This window comes from Suillus discolor (assembly GCF_016758755.1).
Source record: "Suillus discolor strain FC423 chromosome Unknown F5147scaffold_19, whole genome shotgun sequence".
Taxonomy (NCBI): domain Eukaryota; kingdom Fungi; phylum Basidiomycota; class Agaricomycetes; order Boletales; family Suillaceae; genus Suillus; species Suillus discolor.
Window position 1 is genome coordinate 10,895 of NW_024541266.1, and position 17,724 is coordinate 28,618.

The window sequence follows — 17,724 nt, forward strand, 5'->3', positions numbered from 1 at the left end:
GTAGGCTCATAGGATCCATATTTACAACTCACTTTCAGGCTCAGTTTATACACCATTACCCTCCTAATAGATTTTGACTCTGTTTCAATGTCTACTTGGCTAAGACCAGTGAGATAGAGCTCTCAGGAAAGTATGCATGAGTCAATGTCAAGGCATGATTTTATAGAATAAAAATGTTATCATTGGCGGGTTTGAAACCCACCAAGTCCAAGAGAAACAGATTTTGACTCTGATGACAACTTGACCAAGACCAATGAAGATGAATGTCTGAGATACCGTCTACAAGCAATCATTCAAGGAATGTATAAATAGAAAAAAATAGCAACATTCAACAGGTTGCATTCCAATGGAAACAGATTTTGATTTTATTATGACAACCACTTGGCTAAATACAACTTTGAGGAGCTTTTTAATAAGCAAACCGACCATGAGCATGTGTCAAGGTGCATTTTCATAGAAAATGAAAAAAAAAAAAATCATTGACAGGTTTTAAACCCACACAATCCAGGACAAACAGATTTTGACTCTAATAATCACTTTGCAACTTGATCTTTAGTAGGTTTTGAACCCACGCAGACAGATTTAGATGCTGTTGTATCAACTGCTTGGCTAAGACCAATAAGAGTCACTTCCAATGAACTCATTCAGAAGTGAATCCTCAAGACACATTTGATCTGCATTTTGTCAGTTCTTTCAATAGCATGGTCACTGTTGATTCTTTTATTCTGCTTTTTCTTCTAAAAAATTACCAGAGGCAAATGTAAGTATCTTTGATGCAACTTGGAATGATAAGTACAAAAGTAATTTAATTCTCTCCAAAGGTCTTGACTTGATTAAAGAAAAAGAGCAGATTATACATCAAACTTTCAAGTTTGATCCTAATGACCTTGGGAATGAGGAAGAACACACATCTGTCAAGGCTGAGATTCAAAAGAGCCATCCGGCCATTATTCACTTATGTACAAGGTTGAAGTGCACTGTATTTGAGACCTTTCATCATCATGTTGCTCTCCTCTCACTTTTTGAAAGTGCTGTATTGCAGTCTGTATTCAATTCATCTGTTCAGCTGAGGGAAAACATTGCAAGTGACAGGGAACTGTAGACTTGCCTTGCAGATTCACTTCTGAATGTTCTCTTCAAAGATGGATTTAACTGGTGTTAGTCAAACAGTTGCTATAACAGAATCCAAATCTGTTTCAAACCTGTGTGCAAGTGAGATCAAAACCTGCTAAAGATGAAATTGCCAGTAATTATCAGAGTCAAAATCTGTTTCTCTTGGAATGTGCAGGTTTGAAACCTGCCAATGATAAAATTCATTTTTTATAAAACTGCACCTTGACACATGCTCATGGTCAATTTGCAATTTGCTTACAAGCTCATCAGAGTTGTGTTTTAGCCAAGTGGTTGTCCTGACAGAATCAAAATCTGTTTCTATTGGAGTGCAATAGGTTTGAAACCTATTGAAGTGTCATATTTTTTCCATAAAATCATGCCTTGAATATCTGCTCATAGACAGCATCTCAGACATAGATTTTCATTAGCCTTAGTCAAGTTATCATTAGAGTCAAAATCTGTTTGTCTTGTACTTTGCAGGCTTTCAAACCTGCCAATGGTAATATTTTTATTCTATGCAATTACACCCCAACATTTCCTAATGTCAGTACAAAAATATGAAAGCTCAGCATCCAGTGAATTCATGCACTTAGGTTTGAAACCCATTGAATGTTGCATTTTTTCTATCAGAACATACCTTGAATATTTGCTCATAAACAGTATTTCAGACACTAATCTTAATTGGTCTTAGTCAAAATCTGTCTCTCTTGGACTGTGCAGGTTTGAAACCTGTTAATGTTGCAATAGAATCAAAATCTGTTTCTTTAAAACCTGCTCACAATTTTTTTGCAGTGTATAGATTCTCAGAGGTCCAAGTGCAAGCAAATACAAATGGGGACAGTTAGATATTTTGGAGTATTCTATCAGAAATTTCTAATTTTGGTTGGCACACCTCAATTCACTGGTAGCACTACAACTTGCTTGGGAAGGGAACCCAACAGATAAATGTGCCTTGAGGATTCACTTCTGAATGAATATATTGAAAGTGCATCCAACTGGTCTTAGCCAAGCAGCTAGTACAACAGAATCTAATCTGTCTGTGTAAGTTCAAAACCTGCTAAAGACGAATTTGCCAAGTGATCATTAGAGTTAAAATATGTTTCTTTTGGACTGCGCAGGTTTGAAACATGCCAGTGATAAAATTCATTTTCTATGAAAACACACCTTGAAATCTGCTCATGGTTGGTTTGCTTGCAAGCTGATCACAGTCGTGTTTAGCTAAGTGGCTGTCATAACAGAATCACAATCTGTTTCCATCAGAGTGCAGCAGGTTTGAAACTTGTTGAATGTTTCATTTTTTCTCTAAGAATGTGTCTTGAATATTTGCTCATAGATAGCATCTCAGACATTGATCTTCAGTGGTCTTGGTCAAGTTGTCATCAGATTTAAAATCTGTTTCTCTTTAACTGTGTAGGTTTGAAACCTGCCAATAATAATGTTTATATTCTATGAAATTCAAAATGGTGGAACATAATGAATCACAAGTTAATGCAAAATACACATCATTATACAGATTATGTCAGTTTTCACTCATGGGCCCACCATGGGGGTCTGCCATCAGCACTTTTTCAGGGAAATTGTTAGATAAACAGGTCTTAAAGTTAAGAGCCCCAGCAGGAGTCTGCATCTTTTGCAATAAGAGCATTATAAAAGAATCAACAGTAATCATGCTATTGAAATAACTGACAAAATACAGATAAATGTACCTCAAGGACTCACTTCTGAATCATTGGGTTCATTAGAAGTGAATCTAACTGGTCTTAGCCAAGCAGTTGCTACAACAGAATATAAATCTGTCTGTGTGGGTTCAAAACCTGCTAAAGATAGAATTGATCCAGTGATCATAAGAGTCAAAATCTGTTTCTGCAGGTCGGAACCTGCCGATGATAACATTTTTATTTTTATTCTATGAAGCACACCTTGTTATGGTCAGTCAGCTTGCAAGCTAATCAGAGCTGTGTCTAGCCAAGTGGTGATCATAACAGAATCCAAATCTGTTTCTATTGGAGTGCAACAGGTTTGAAACCAGTGAAATATCATATTTTTTTCTGTAAGAACATGCCTCAAATATTTGCTCATTGATAGCACCTCAGACATTTATTTTCATTGGTCTTAGTCAAGTTGTCACCAGAGTCAAAATCTGTCTCTCTTGGACCATGCATGAGAGGAGGCTCATATCTGCTGGCCAATGTAGGCGAGGAATGTGAAGGGTAGGAAAATGGGTGGTGTGAGATATACTCAGAGGGTCCTCTGTGTGCAAGCTAATGTCGGCCCAAGGGGATTGCTACTGAGAAGGTTCCTCTATGTTTATAATGGAGGGAAAACACTGGACCGGGCGTATAGTTAAGCCTGGTAAGGCATGCGACGATGAGCGATGTAAAGAGTTGATTCTATGTGGGCGCTACAAAAGTGTTACCTTAAGGCTCAGAGTGTGAGTGAGATGTTCATCCCAAAGAGACTGCCTATAGAAATGCTCCTTGATATAAAGCAAGGGATATCTTGTTAAGATCAAAGGTGAGAGAAGGAAAAGCTACCAAGAGTGCACTCGGTGTTCTGAGGATATGTCCGGAGTACCGAAGTACTCATGCGAAGTGGTCCGAAGGTGGTCTGATGTCAAGAAACGAAGGTCCGAGGTTGTGCAAAGTGTCTGAAGAGCTTCTGGTGAACAGCAAAGGTTCCGAAGTAGAAGTACGGCGTGTATGTCGAAGTATAAGACTTGCAAAGTAAGACTAAGCAAAGCCTATCGGGAAAACTAAGAGATAGCGAGGTGCGAAATGGCAGTGGTCAAGCCAAACAATCATTCTGAATGAACAAAGAGATCGATTGCACAAAGTACGACTATCCGAAGTGACTCTACTAACTATGACTCGTAGCAGGGACAGTGAAGTGAAGTGCGAGTAGCTAGCAAGGTAGATTATATCCTACAGCGTGAATGTCCAGAAACTGTGTAGGCGAAAACAGTAGCGAGATAAGCCATCCAAAATGTAATAAGACTCGAGGCAAGCCGCTACAGAGATATGCATGTAATAACGCACAAGGTGTGTTTGTTATATATATAACTGACAGGGCTGACAACATATGTGCCCCTAGACATAATCAATAATAGATAACCAAGTGAAAAATGCACCAGCAAAGTCAAACGGATATGGATGGGACATGGTATGGAGAATCGGAACTGTATACAGGCCTCAGAAATGGACGGACGACCTTCGGATGACTTGGACGAGCGCACGGAACTCTCAGAATAAAAGATAATTTTTGACCTTTTCTTTCAAAAAGTTTACTGTTTTTCTGGCAGAAAAGATAGATCCCGCACCCAGTGTTAAAGAATGTGAGGACTCCTAGTCTGAGCCAGGGCTCATAACCTGTCAAAGGTGAAGAGACTCAGACTAGACAACGGAAGGACAAGCTCAGTCTTTGGATTGAGAGACTACTACGACAATGCATACCTAAACAATGGAAGGACAAGCTAGGTAGGTAGTTAGAATGTGAATATCATGTGTCACTAAATGTTGGTACTCACCTTAGTCTTCAAATTAAGAGACTGAGGAGAGTTCATCCTGGAACATGAGAATAAAAGAAAGTCATTGAAATGGAGAATGAAAAGGACATGCATAGAACACGTGTAGCAAGAGAGTGATTGTGTATGTAAAGAAAGATATGTACGAATCATGCATTCTGATAAATTTTACATCTGATAAGCAGCCATAAAAGACATTTGCAGGATCAAAGTTAGTATCTGGCATGAAATAAAAATCATTCCAACTAATCTGGAATATATCACTATCTTGTTACTAAGGGTCTTGTATGAAACTTGTGTATACTGACAACATAATTATACATAATAAGACTTCTTGCTAGTCCTTAAGTTCACAGTCTCCAATTTTTTTAGTTTTCATGAGAGATAATATGATAGGTTCTTAAGAGGATTTGGTTTGTTGTCCTTTTCTTATAGTCTCAAATAAGGATATTCTGTATTCTGGATGTATGTTAGGTATGTTTCACCCTAGGTCATGTTTCAACCTATAAAAGTCTGTTTCAACTGTGTTGTATTCTTCTAGTTCATGTCTCTTCTTCCATTAAAAGGGAGTGTTTTGTGTATATATAAAGCTTAGGTACAGTCTGGACAATAACTCTGAATTTGAAATTCGCAATTCAAACTGCACATGATAACCACACATGAGCAGGATCATCCAATCAAATCCATACTATCACCATTATACATACTATCATTAAGATATCTAATAAGTCTAACAGTGGCTCTTCACATTCACTATGCTCTTAAGGTGCTATTGATGTAGCATTGGCCACTGCCTCTGGAACAATCTATAAGCCTCTCATAGTCTGGACAAAAGTGGAGGAAAGCACATTTTTTGAGTTCCTGATGGTAGCCCTTTCTTTATTAGGTAAAGGGGGCTTCAAGATACCCACCTTCAATCAGGCATCTGCCTACCTCAAGGCACAATACCTCACCTCTAAGGCCACTATCCTCCATGGGCCTAGAGTTCATTGTCCTCTCCACTTTATTTACATATATCACTTTATCTACTGAGTATGGATGAGTATCAGCCAAGGAAAGTGTAAATTCAGTGCTCTCTCTTCTTTAGTTGCAGGGTCTCAGAAATAAAATTGCCCACTGTCTGCAATATTATTAGTGCAGCAGGAGGGCATCAAAATAATGAAGAGCCTCATCAAAGTGGTATATGAGATGCAGAAGAACCTTGTATTGGTACTGCCACAGCTGCCAGTGTAGCCACAGCCTTCTACACATATCAGGAATGTCATATCCCTGCTCAATAAGTACACATATCTAATGAATAAAGAGCACTTGGTGATTGCAATTTTTTTGGCCAAGCATGAAAACCAAGCTATTATATTTTACTTATTGGATGAGGCAACAAGGCTTAAGTGACTAGAGAAGCACATACTTTATGGTGGCATGTCACAGGCATCAATTGACTCACAGGACTCTATGATCATATTGTAGCATGCTGATTATTTCAAAGTACAAAATTTGTAATATGTATCACTATAGGAATTGGAGTCTCTTTTGTTTATATTTCTTGAGATAATCATCCCACATCTCTAGTGCCATTCTCTTGCAACAAGCATCTGCTCATCACTACTTAGGAGCATTCATTGGTTCCTCTGAAAATATACCAGAACCTACATTATCACCCTCCGCAGTACTCGTGATTGAAAGTAAGGTTGAAAATATTAGAATTATGTCTTTGCATAAAGTTATGAATGGCACATAGTACCACTAGGATCTGGGCCTGAATGTATATATCATATTCTGATGCAATTGTTAAAATGTGCCATTGATGCTTCAAAATGCTGAAGATCTGTTCAACAATGTTGCATAGTGCTGCATGCCATGAATTGAATAGCTCCTTTGGATCTTGTGACCTATAAAAGGTTTTAATAGCAAAGCAAATATAAAAAGAAAGGACTTACACAAGGTTTGCTTGGTGCCATTATTTTAGATAATAGTGCCCACTCCAATAGAATACAAGAAGTGAGTCACATGTACTGAAGCCTGCATCAGCAAGAAGATACTTTTGCATAGACACATACAAATCATAAGAGCATGCATTATTTCAAAGAGCGGCATTAGCCGCTGAGCCATTCCAGCCTGTGAGTGAGTATGTGAAGTAAAAATTGAAGTCACATATAAACAGATGATTTTGAGATAGAAATCCCTTTTGGTTGCACAAAATGACATGGTCTTTGAGCAGTGCAAAGACACAAATGTGGGTGCCATCGACAGTGCTAATACAATCATGAAATAATCTGAATCATAGATCATTGTAGATTGCTGTGGAAATGAGGGTAGTATGGTCTGGAAACTAAATGTTTAAAGTATAGAAGGAAGGCAATGAAAAGAATATAAGCATGCACTTGAAATATCTGCAACTAATCAGCACACTACTACTTATATTGAATGATAGACATTCTTACCTTGTAATGATATCAGAAGAACACTAAAACCTTTCTCCAACATAGCAGGATAAGAGTCCAGTCACACATGTATACAAAAAAATGCCCAATTGCTCTGCAATGGTGATACCATTGCAGGACTGAATGAATCTATGTCAGTGAAGAATCTCTAACATTTCCTTGAAAATCTGGAGATTAATACCAAAGTTGTGCTTGATTCAGTCTGGGTGACCAGTAATCAACTCATATACCCATGCTTTGCCAGTCAGAATAGATGTATGATAAGGTATCCTCTCAGTGTAGGACAGGTATAAAAGATTGTAAAGATAAGAAATTTGAGCCACAGTAATCATTGTGATGACTATGATTTAGTATCATTGATGGCATGTTTGAGCTTCAAGGTCCATCATGGTGGGTGCACCATGCAGCAAGCAATTAATCATATTCTATAGCTATACGATCAATTATCAATTTAGTTCACACCTTATATCATGTGGGGTCCTCACATGCAGTTTGAACTACAAATTTTGAACCTAGAGTCATTATTCAGACTGCACCTCAGTTTAGTGAGCTGTTCAATAGTTATATAGTCAATCCCTGTAAGGTAATATATAACTTAGAGTAGATAATAATATATTAAATGTTACTTCAAAACACTGTATTGGAACTTGGCCTGCACTTTAAGTCTTACTGATCTCATACAGTTTGAGATAAGAGTCAAGTGAGAAGATTGTTATTATATGATGAAAGCGAGGGCATCTGGAAATCCAAATTTGTGATGTGATGCTTGGGCTTGTGTTGCACTCATATCTAGCCATTTTGTCCAATCCAATTTCTAGCTATATAATTAGACATTCACATTCATTGGCTCCAACAATCAAAAATGTCAGACCTGATAATTGAACTATTAGACATATTCAGAAACCTTTGGAAATGATCTCTCTATGTCCTGTCTAGCTGTATCTATCCCCACTGGTGTGTAGTTACTCATTTCTGCATTACTGAACATTGAAAAAAACATTATTACATGTTATCTATAAGGTGCAGTTCCTTATGCATTTTTACATATATTTTTGGATCTGGTTTTTGCTACTGTTTTTGCCTAATGCATCTTGAATTTTTACATAAATAGTATATATTTTGCATTCATCCTATCTACACTTTACCTATTTACCTTTGACTAGGATGGAGGTCATCTGATATTAGTAGTTCCTAGCTGAATTCCAAAATATCATTCTGTCATTATCTGAAACACCCAAAAGCCTCATAGTAACTGATGATGGTGAGGAATGTAAAGATGGTGTAAAGTGGGTGATGTGAGATGAACTCAGATGGTTCTCTGTGTGTAAGGTAATCTTAGTCTAAGGGGATTGCTACTGAGAAAGTTTCTCTCTGCATAAAATGGAGGAAAGCTCTGAAACTAGGTGTTTGGTCAAACCTGGTAAGGTGTACAATGATAGCTAAAGTGCAGGAAAGTGAAAGCACTAGGAAGTGCTACTACTGATGATGTGTGGCAGTGCACACTTGCAGATGGTTGGAGCCCAGCAACTCTAAATGAGTCAAGAAATTATGCAAAGAGTATTGATAAAAGTGCAATGGTCTGCACTTGAATATGCTCTGACACTTAGTGTTAGGCAGTGGCTATGATAGAACTTAGACTTAGAGTTCAACAATAATGTGAGATGGTAAAGGTAACTTGTTAAGAGGTCCAGAATACATGACACTATGTAAGTGATGCTAAGTGTCCCGTCAAGGCATAGAAACAACCAGAAGCCAAGTGAGTATGCAATAGTTATAATGAGTTTTTTTTGCCTTTTATTTATTATTGTGTTTGCCCTTGGGATGTAGCTGTTTGTAATTTAATAATGGGTCTCAAAGCAAATATGAAAAACCAACAAACAAATGAAAAACTTCAGCATTGCTTGAAAATTTTGACATCTTCAGACTCTAACAGAACTAGTGCTAGTGTGTACTTAAGTCTCGAGAACATAATCATCTTCATCATCATAATTGTATTATAATTGTCATGGCAGGAGTTAGTAGTCATGGACAGGGATCTCGAGGTTGTCCAGCAAGGCATGGTACTCATGGATTTGTAACTGATTCTTCTACTTCTTAAAGTGCTAGCCTGCCCATCAGTGTAGGATCAAGAGATCAATCTAAGCCACCTACCATATATTGGGACAAGAATAACAGTCCACGCACTGCTCGCTTTATTGAGTGGTGCAAAGTCAACCAAGAGGCTTAACTCAAAATCTTCTCAGATTCTACAAAGGACGCAAAGGAAGAAGGACACACACACCAACAGATGACAACACAGAAGAATATGTACTTGTAGCAGCTTGCAACAACCATTTTCCAGAACAATGAAGATCCAAAGGTCAGGGAGTACTTTAGAGCACATCCCCTTACCTTTACAAAGCCCATTCAAGCCAGTTTATATTGTGAGTCTTGGTTATAGCCAAAGCTAATATCATGGTACTTCAGTGCTAACCTGGCCACTAACTAGCTACTTTAGGCTACACAAAGAAATAATGAAATTAATGTGCAGCTTGGCCAGACTGGTGCTGGTCTGTCTTTTGAGGCCATCAATGGAGATGAGAAGATAAAGAGTATCCTTGGTTCGTACTTTCTTTCCTGATGCCAGTGCACACTCTAAGGATGCTCTAGACTGGCTCTTGGTGACATTTCCATGGTGGGTTGATCTCCATGGATGGTTGAGAACCAATCTTGCATACAACACTTTGTTTTTGACGGCTGATCCAGGCCAGGATTTTGCAGCTGATGCTGCAGGTCTCTTTGGAAAAGGCGAGGGCAAAGAGGATATCTCTCTGCCTATGGATAATAAAGACCATGTGGATGAAGACCATGCAGATGTTGAGAATAATGAAGGAGGAGATCCTGGCCAAATCATAGATGAAGGAATAAATCAGGGCGAGCACGATGATTTTCCTATGGACAATACTGGTGTCCCCTTCACGTCTTATAACAATCCAGACCGGGACTGGCCCAACTGTAACAATCAAAATGATTCATCTGGTCCTTCATCACTGCAGTTTCCTCAGCCACAAGCATCATCATCTAACTCCTTGCTCATTGTGCAGCCTTTCTCAAATTTTCAATTACCAGTGTCTAGCAACCAACACCCATTCATATCTCCCCTCAACATCAATTATACAATACAGTGAGGCCCTACTATTTCTCTCAACTCTCCAGAACCAGATGATGATAGACGAAAAATTTCCCTTGCTGTCCACCATTTCCTTGGGTAACACTAAGACCATTGACCATCAAGATATGCAGATAGAGCCCTCGTCAGACGACTCTAATGCAGCCACAAGCCAGATGATGAAAACCCTGACAATGCATTCATGCAAAGCCAGTGGCATTCGTCATTCTGGACACACATCATCTAATCAAGACTCTGATCTTTCATCAACTACCTCTAACAGATCTCTCTCTCACAAGCAGCCACATGACGTGGTATCCGACCTTAATGCAAAGCTAAATGAAGCATCAGGCACCCTCATTAAGCACATCCAGGAATTGTCTGTGGCCAAAGCTGAACACAAACACTTGAAGATAGAGTCTAAACTGGCTGGTATGGAGCTCAAGGGCCATCTAAATTGAGATGAGCATGGATACCTGCTCCAGACTGCTACTGCAACTCAGAATCATGAGCGTGCTATGGCAGACGAACAGATGAAGCAACTTAAATTGGAAATCAAGCTCGAGCAAGTGAAGTTAGAGCACTTGGCTTTGGAGAGGGCAATGTTTCATCAGGGTAACTAACAGCCTTGCATCATTCAGCATTTTTCATCCCTGCCGCACAATTTCTCACAAATTCATACTGCATTCTAGGCCCGCTTTTTCATTGTAGCTAATCATGTATACATGTATTTGAATTGAGCCTCACTTTCATTGCATCGCTCATTCAGATCTGCACAATAAGTGGCCCATCAGCATATTACGAAAAATTTGCCCCTCTGAACCAATGAAGCTCTCGTCTCTAGCACTGTCCTTGTCATTCTCGCCACCTTCTTTCTTGCCACCATCTTCATGTCTACCTCACTGTCTCGCTTCATGAGCAAAGTGCTCAAATGAGTCATCAGTGGTGAGTTTTTCCTCAATTTTGATGATCAAGTTATGGATAATTAAACAGCACCTCATCCACATATTTGCTTCATCTAGGTCTCGCTGTGTCTGGATTTGGATCTGCAGTTCATGAAGGGACTGGAAGCGTCCCTTCAGTGAACCATAGCCATGTTCAGAGCAAACACGGACCTGGAAATGTTGGAGTTAGTTGATGTGGCAAGAATGGTTCATCCTACCTTTGACAAATGATAGTTAAACATTTTCTGATCATGGGTCAACCCGCCAGCTGCTGATCACTTGAAGGGTACAACACACCACAGATGAGAGCCATAGGCCATGTCAGCCCAAATCCACTCGTTTCCGCCCAAAAAGGTCTGAGGATGGTGCACAATTCAGGCCTTTGAAAAAACACATTAGAGTCATGCACACTACCAGGAACACCAATGACATAGTCGACAATGCGCAGGTTGTGCGGCATGATTATGACCTTTGGAAGATGTGAGTTTTTTTTTCATTATAATTCATGACATACCTGAGCTGATAGCAAGTAATTTGATTTGCAGTCATAAAAACCCTCTCCGTGCCATCCAGGCTTTTGAACCAAGTTAATTGGTGTGCCGTCAACACAGAGAAACCCATCCCTCCACTCTGGACATGTTTGCTCTTTAACCCATGACTTTGCCCTCTCCCTCTCAATCTGATCATCCTCGTAAAGTGGGTTGAAATGAATCACGACATCATGATGCTGAAGAAGCGCGATCATTACACACCAGTGACAATTGTAAACTGTCCCTGTTGAGATGCCTGCCCAATCTGCTATGTCTTCTGTTGTCGCTGCATTTCTGTAATGACCTGCGCTATTTAGGAATATTGCAAGTTGCACAGGAACAGGTAACTGCAGGTTATTTGAGTTGTTGTAGAAAACTGGGTGACCAAGGATTGTATTAACAAGGTGCTCGAAAACAGGAGGATCCACGCAAATTTTACAGCAAAACTTGTCAGGATGATCCAGTGCCCATTCCTTGAGCAGATGGAGCTGTGGCGCACGGCTCAATTTTGGATGTACAAAGAGAATACAACTCTTCTCGACTTCATCATGCAAGGCTTCAATTGTATCACTAAATTCTGTGAAACTACACGACATTGTCAGTATCTCAGTCACAGAGGACACCAACATCAAGAAAAGCGACTTGGTAAGGGAGGAGCCAGATGATATGGACGACATATCTATATCTGAGTCTCCAGACTCAAATGAAGAACCTGAACTGCTATCATCCCACTCATCAAGTCCTTCAATAGCAGTCTTAGCTAGTTCGAGGTATCGAGCTAATTGTAGGTCTAGTTGTTTGGTACGTAGTGCTTGCAGGATGTGTTCATGGGCTGAAGTGTGAGACATCGTTCATCATTATCGATCTCATCGTGATTGTACTTTGTATTATGTTACCTAGCTTAATCAATTCTGGCAGAGATTTAATATGGCTTAAAGCCTTCACATTTTAGATATATCTTTTGCTTTTATATCTTAACTTTGAGATCCACTAATGTATGATGAATAGGACCTGGCCTTAAAATGATGATTCTATGAACATTTGCCTAGAAAATGTCAAATTGCTGAATATACCATTGATGAAGTGCACTTTGACAATGGCTCCATTGATGATTCAACAAGATGTCCATAGTGATAGAGAGGAAAAGAACATGCTTAATAGCTATACTTTAGATTACTCTCCAACTTGAGTTCTGTAATTTGCTATCATTACCAGGACTTCCACCTCATTATATTTTCTTATTACCTGTTAAATGCAAGTTTAGCATTGGTCTCCATCAACCAGAATCACATGCTGACAGCTGCCACTGACTGTAGCTTATGTTTTCACATATTTCAAAGCATAAGGTCAAACCATATATCACATACTTATTGACATTAGAAGAACAACTTATTTTGCCCTGTCACCTTTCAATGCATGTTACACTTTCAAGAAGCTATGGTCATGATTTGATCTGTTTAGTGAGAGATTTCAATGATGAATTATTCTTACCACATCTATAAGAAGATTTAAAGGTAGAAGATGAAAGAATACAAGAACTTATCAATAAAATGCAGAAGAAGGTTCAAGTTCATGGAAAGGGATTATGGACCACAAACATAAAATTCACTTTAAATCCATTCATGTGGATAACAGAAGATTTCTGACATACATAAAAAACATTAAAATAAGATAACATACTACAATTACAGCTGAACTAGCGTACAACTCAGTCTAAATGATGCTCATGACTCCCTTATGACTAAAAGGTAGATGTTAAAATATAGACATAAACAGTACTACTACCCTGCATCTCTACTACACACACAAAATTAGACAAACAACAATAAATTTAATGACAGAAAGCAAACCAATAGGTATTAAAGACAGAAAAGCACATGAATCAGACATAGTGAAGATTGAAGATATGATACCAAATTGTGTAAGAGAAAAAAAAAGGGCTCCACAAGATAGTTTATTAGCAATGCCAACCCCTAGTTTTGATAAGTATTACTATCTTTTGCTAACTGTGTTCTAACTAAGCTTGTACAAGCTATATAAGCTGTATGGAGACTTGACAAAATTACTAGTTTTCTAACCTTATTCTAGTCTCTACTATTCTTAACATGCTATGTACTATTTGACTTGATTGAGCCTCCTATAAACACTAAAATTGTCATATCTTTTGATTTTGTGGACTAAATTTAACAGATGTTGGTAATTTTCTGATGACATGCAGAGTAAATTTTAGATGCCTCAGTAAATCATGAGTTCACTTATTACTTACTTATATCCAACTTTTCACATGACTTAGTAGGAAAAATGTGCAAAGTCTGAAATCTAGGCCCGCAGTAGGGCTGAGGCACGAGGCCTTGATAAGGTAGCATATATTGTGGACTCTGACTAGGGGTCCAGGCTGTCCACTCCTATACACCAACCCTGCTGACCACTGTCTCCAAAGATAGGGTGCAGTTAGAAGGAGGGAGAGAGGAGTAAGTAAGACAGTGAGGGTCAGTAGTGGTTTCGACCTCACAAAGGGTCTCATCAAGGGGCTTACTGCTGCCCCAACTGCCTCACCTCTGTTTCTGTTTAATAACACTACCTCTGAGCCTTTTATGTAGAAAGAGAGTTGGCGTTATGCTGACAACAAAATAGCTTGTTAACACTCTAACATCTAGCACCAATCTAGCACTCACTCTTTTTCTTTGTTCTTACTTTTTCCATGTTGCTTGGCTTCTTTTTCAAAATCTTTACTTATTTGTCTCTTTTACATATTGAGCTGCATAAAGTTTTTGAGTCTAAAAATAAGTGTGAAAAAGTAAAAATGAGTAATGTGTCACTTATTTTAAGTGCTAAAAAGCTAGAAAAATGAACTCATGATTTACTGATGTGATATTGATCACAGATAAGGTTATCTGGTGTTTATATTACATACAAGTGTTCCAATCACCTTTGGACATTTCCTACCCTCAATTTCAGGAATAGATGCTCATATACTATGTTCACTTGTCATCTTTTCCCCTTTGTTATCTGTTGGAAACAGTGCCTGAATGTCTCAGTGACATCACACTCTCAAAACTGCCGTGTATTGTTGTCTGTGCATGAAAGGCCATGATGGTCATAGAAAAGGAGAGAACTTAGGAGAGCAATGAGTGGCTGGGATTGAAAAAGTGATAATAGAAGACAAAATGATTGGAAGTGCAGGAGTGATTGACATGCAGGTGGTACTCAGGTGGAGCATGCACATGGGGTGTATGTGAATTGGTCCCACACATCAGAGTTTGGACCCGTCAAAAAACTATCATTGAACGATCTCTGTTTGGTATAGTCTCGGTCAAACCACATTGAGCCAGGAACTTTACCAAAACATAAACCGAAAGTTTAAAAAGCAAGCGAGGACAAGCGGGAACTGTATCACTGTTATCAAAGTTGCTGATGATCAATGATAAAGTGCAATCAAAGATTATCTGTCTACTCAAATACAAAGCATCAATACTGCTACTGATCTACTACTACTGTTCAACTCGGTGGATAATATCTTCCTGTACTGCATCAAACCAAGCGCTCAAATCATTCAACACATGGATTGTCTTGTTGATATAGCGCATAATCTCCTGGTAAATATCATCAAAGGTCTGCGAGTTCAATGAAAAATCCTTGAATTTGCCTTTATATGCATTCAGAATGCAGTAAAGTGTGGCCCCACAGACTCCAAAGAGCCTATCCATCTGTCCATTCAACACCTTTGACAGTCCTGCCTTTAACACATCAATGATCATGTTAATGAGAACTGGGTGCTCCAGCGGACATTTGATTTCTTGAGGATCAGCCATTGAATGTCCCACAAGTTGACACATACCTTCTCGAATGAATGTAGAAACTGTAAATCCTTCAACAGTTCAGGAACTGTAGATTCCCTGTGCAAGATGTTGTCAACCAGCGAAAATAGGGGCTGACGGAGGTTGTAACCAAGGTGCATCAGTAAATTCACACATTTCTTGGCAGACCTTTTTTCGAAAATTAAAACTTATTTTTAACTTATTGACACTTATTCACCTTTATTCACTTGGCTGTTTGTTTTCACAAGTCAAAAAAGGAAGTGTATGACACACAAGTGCCGAAAAGTAGCATAAGATCAAAAAAGTCAGTTCAAGTATTCGAAACAGAAATAAGTACAGCAAGTAAATAAGTAGTTCAACTTGGTATGTAACCCGCGGCAGGTAGTAACTCGTGACCCATGTATTCATGTACTAGACATATGGGTGTAGGTACAATGTATATCAGTAGTAGCAACACAATAACGAGATCGACAGACTCACGAACTGTGAACAGCGGGAAATGACTTGGATCAGCGTGGCTTGAGCTCGAAGGGGGATCGACAGACTCATGAACTGCGAATGGCAGGAAACGACTTGGATCAGCATGGGTCTTGCTCGAAGGGGGATCGACAGACTCACGAACTGTGAACAGCAGGAAACGACTTAGATCAGCATGGGTCTTGCTCAAACGAGGATCGACACACTCACTTCCTGCGAGCGGTGGCAACGACTTGGATCAGCGTGGCTTGAACTCGAACAAGGAGGGTGCTGGAGGGCGCCAGGTATGGGTGCTGGAGGGTGCAGTTGGGCATGGTTGGATTGGGAGGATGCGAGAGATGTGCCGGGGGGTGTGTGGAGGGCTGCAGTTAGCAAAAATTGAAAGAACAATTGATAGATGCACGTACAGTACCCAAACCCAAACTATACAAACCGATTCCTTCAATCTGCATGAAGCTAAAGTCAGTATGACAAAGATGGGCGCATGCAGTTTCAGGATTTGTCAAAAATGAGCGCTGTGAACCATCACGCGTCACGTGTCATATTTGAACCACGTCAGTTTTTCACACGAAGTTCACTCTCAACGTTAACGTTCAACCTTGTCTGACTCTCAATCTAACTTCCATGCATCATCCCACATACCTCCATACCTCAGTGTCTGAAACTTCACTCTCATGGTCTCACACCCTTTCGCACACCTCCCAGTAAGTTTTTTTATTTGTTTTTTTTTCCATTTTACTAAAAATGTCTGTGTCTGAAACTTCGCCCGTCCTTTCGCATGGCCTCCAAGTAAGTTTTTATTTATTTGTTGTATTTTCTTTTACTAATAATGTCTGCTTGCCTCAGCATCTGAAACTTCGCCTGTCCTTTCATGTACCTCCAAGTAAGTTTTTTTTCATTTTTTTAAATTTCCCTTGACTAATAATGTCCGCTTGCCTCAGTGTCCAAACTTCGCCTGTCCTTTCGCATACCTCCAAGTAAGTTTTTTTCATTTGTTTTACTTCCTTTTATTAATAGCGTCTGCTTCATTGCAGTCTGCCGCTTGCCTCATGTGCCGTCTGCCTTGTATGCCGCCTTTCATTCCTCGCATCCCGCCTTTCACCCTCTTCAAAATTTGCTGCTGCTGGCTCCCCATTCTTTGAGTTCATTTCTGCATCTAGTCGCCACTGCCACAAGTAGTTGTATTGTTTCCCCACTAGTACTTAGTAGTCCTATCATGTAATTATCCTTGAATGCAATATTTTGTCATTTTTGTCGAAACAAGTGTGAAATAAGTAGCCCCAACTTGCACTACTTGCAATATGGGCTATTTTACAAATAAGTGCCAAAAAAGCCAACAAAAAGTTTGAAAAAAGTTGAAGTCAAGAGGAGGCATCTACTTTTTCAACTTAAATTGCCTTGTGGCAAGTTGATGGCAAGTTGGTGTCACCGTTCTTATGAATGACTTTTCCGCTCCTTTTTTGGAATTACCTGGCAGCAAGTTGCAAAAAAGGAAGTTCAAGCAATGTGTGAATTTACTGATGTGGACAATGTTCATTGCATGGGCTTTAAACCCATGGCGCATATCAGCCAATGACAAGACCATATAGTCATGTATCCCTTTCAGTTCCGTGACCGTAGCTGTAAATTAACAATAGATCAGTGATACAACATTTTAGATGCCACTAAAATTTATATTGACCAAAAAGTTCTGTTTTGGCAGCCTGTAGTGCCGTGTTGATCATGGCGTCGCG

The 17,724-nt window shown here is 39.3% G+C and overlaps 1 protein-coding gene across 1 annotated transcript; it reads right to left on the reverse strand.

Annotated features, from left to right (window-relative positions):
* Positions 1–15,869: 15,869 nt before the first annotated feature.
* Positions 15,870–16,305, reverse strand: F5147DRAFT_651526 (uncharacterized protein; the record flags this gene model as incomplete). The annotated part of the gene is made up of 3 exons (XM_041433546.1): positions 15,870–15,925; positions 15,995–16,155; positions 16,202–16,305. 3 exons carry the CDS (start codon positions 16,303–16,305, stop codon positions 15,870–15,872), a joined length of 321 nt encoding a protein of 106 aa, XP_041294280.1.
* Between the last annotated feature and the right edge of the window lie 1,419 nt (positions 16,306–17,724).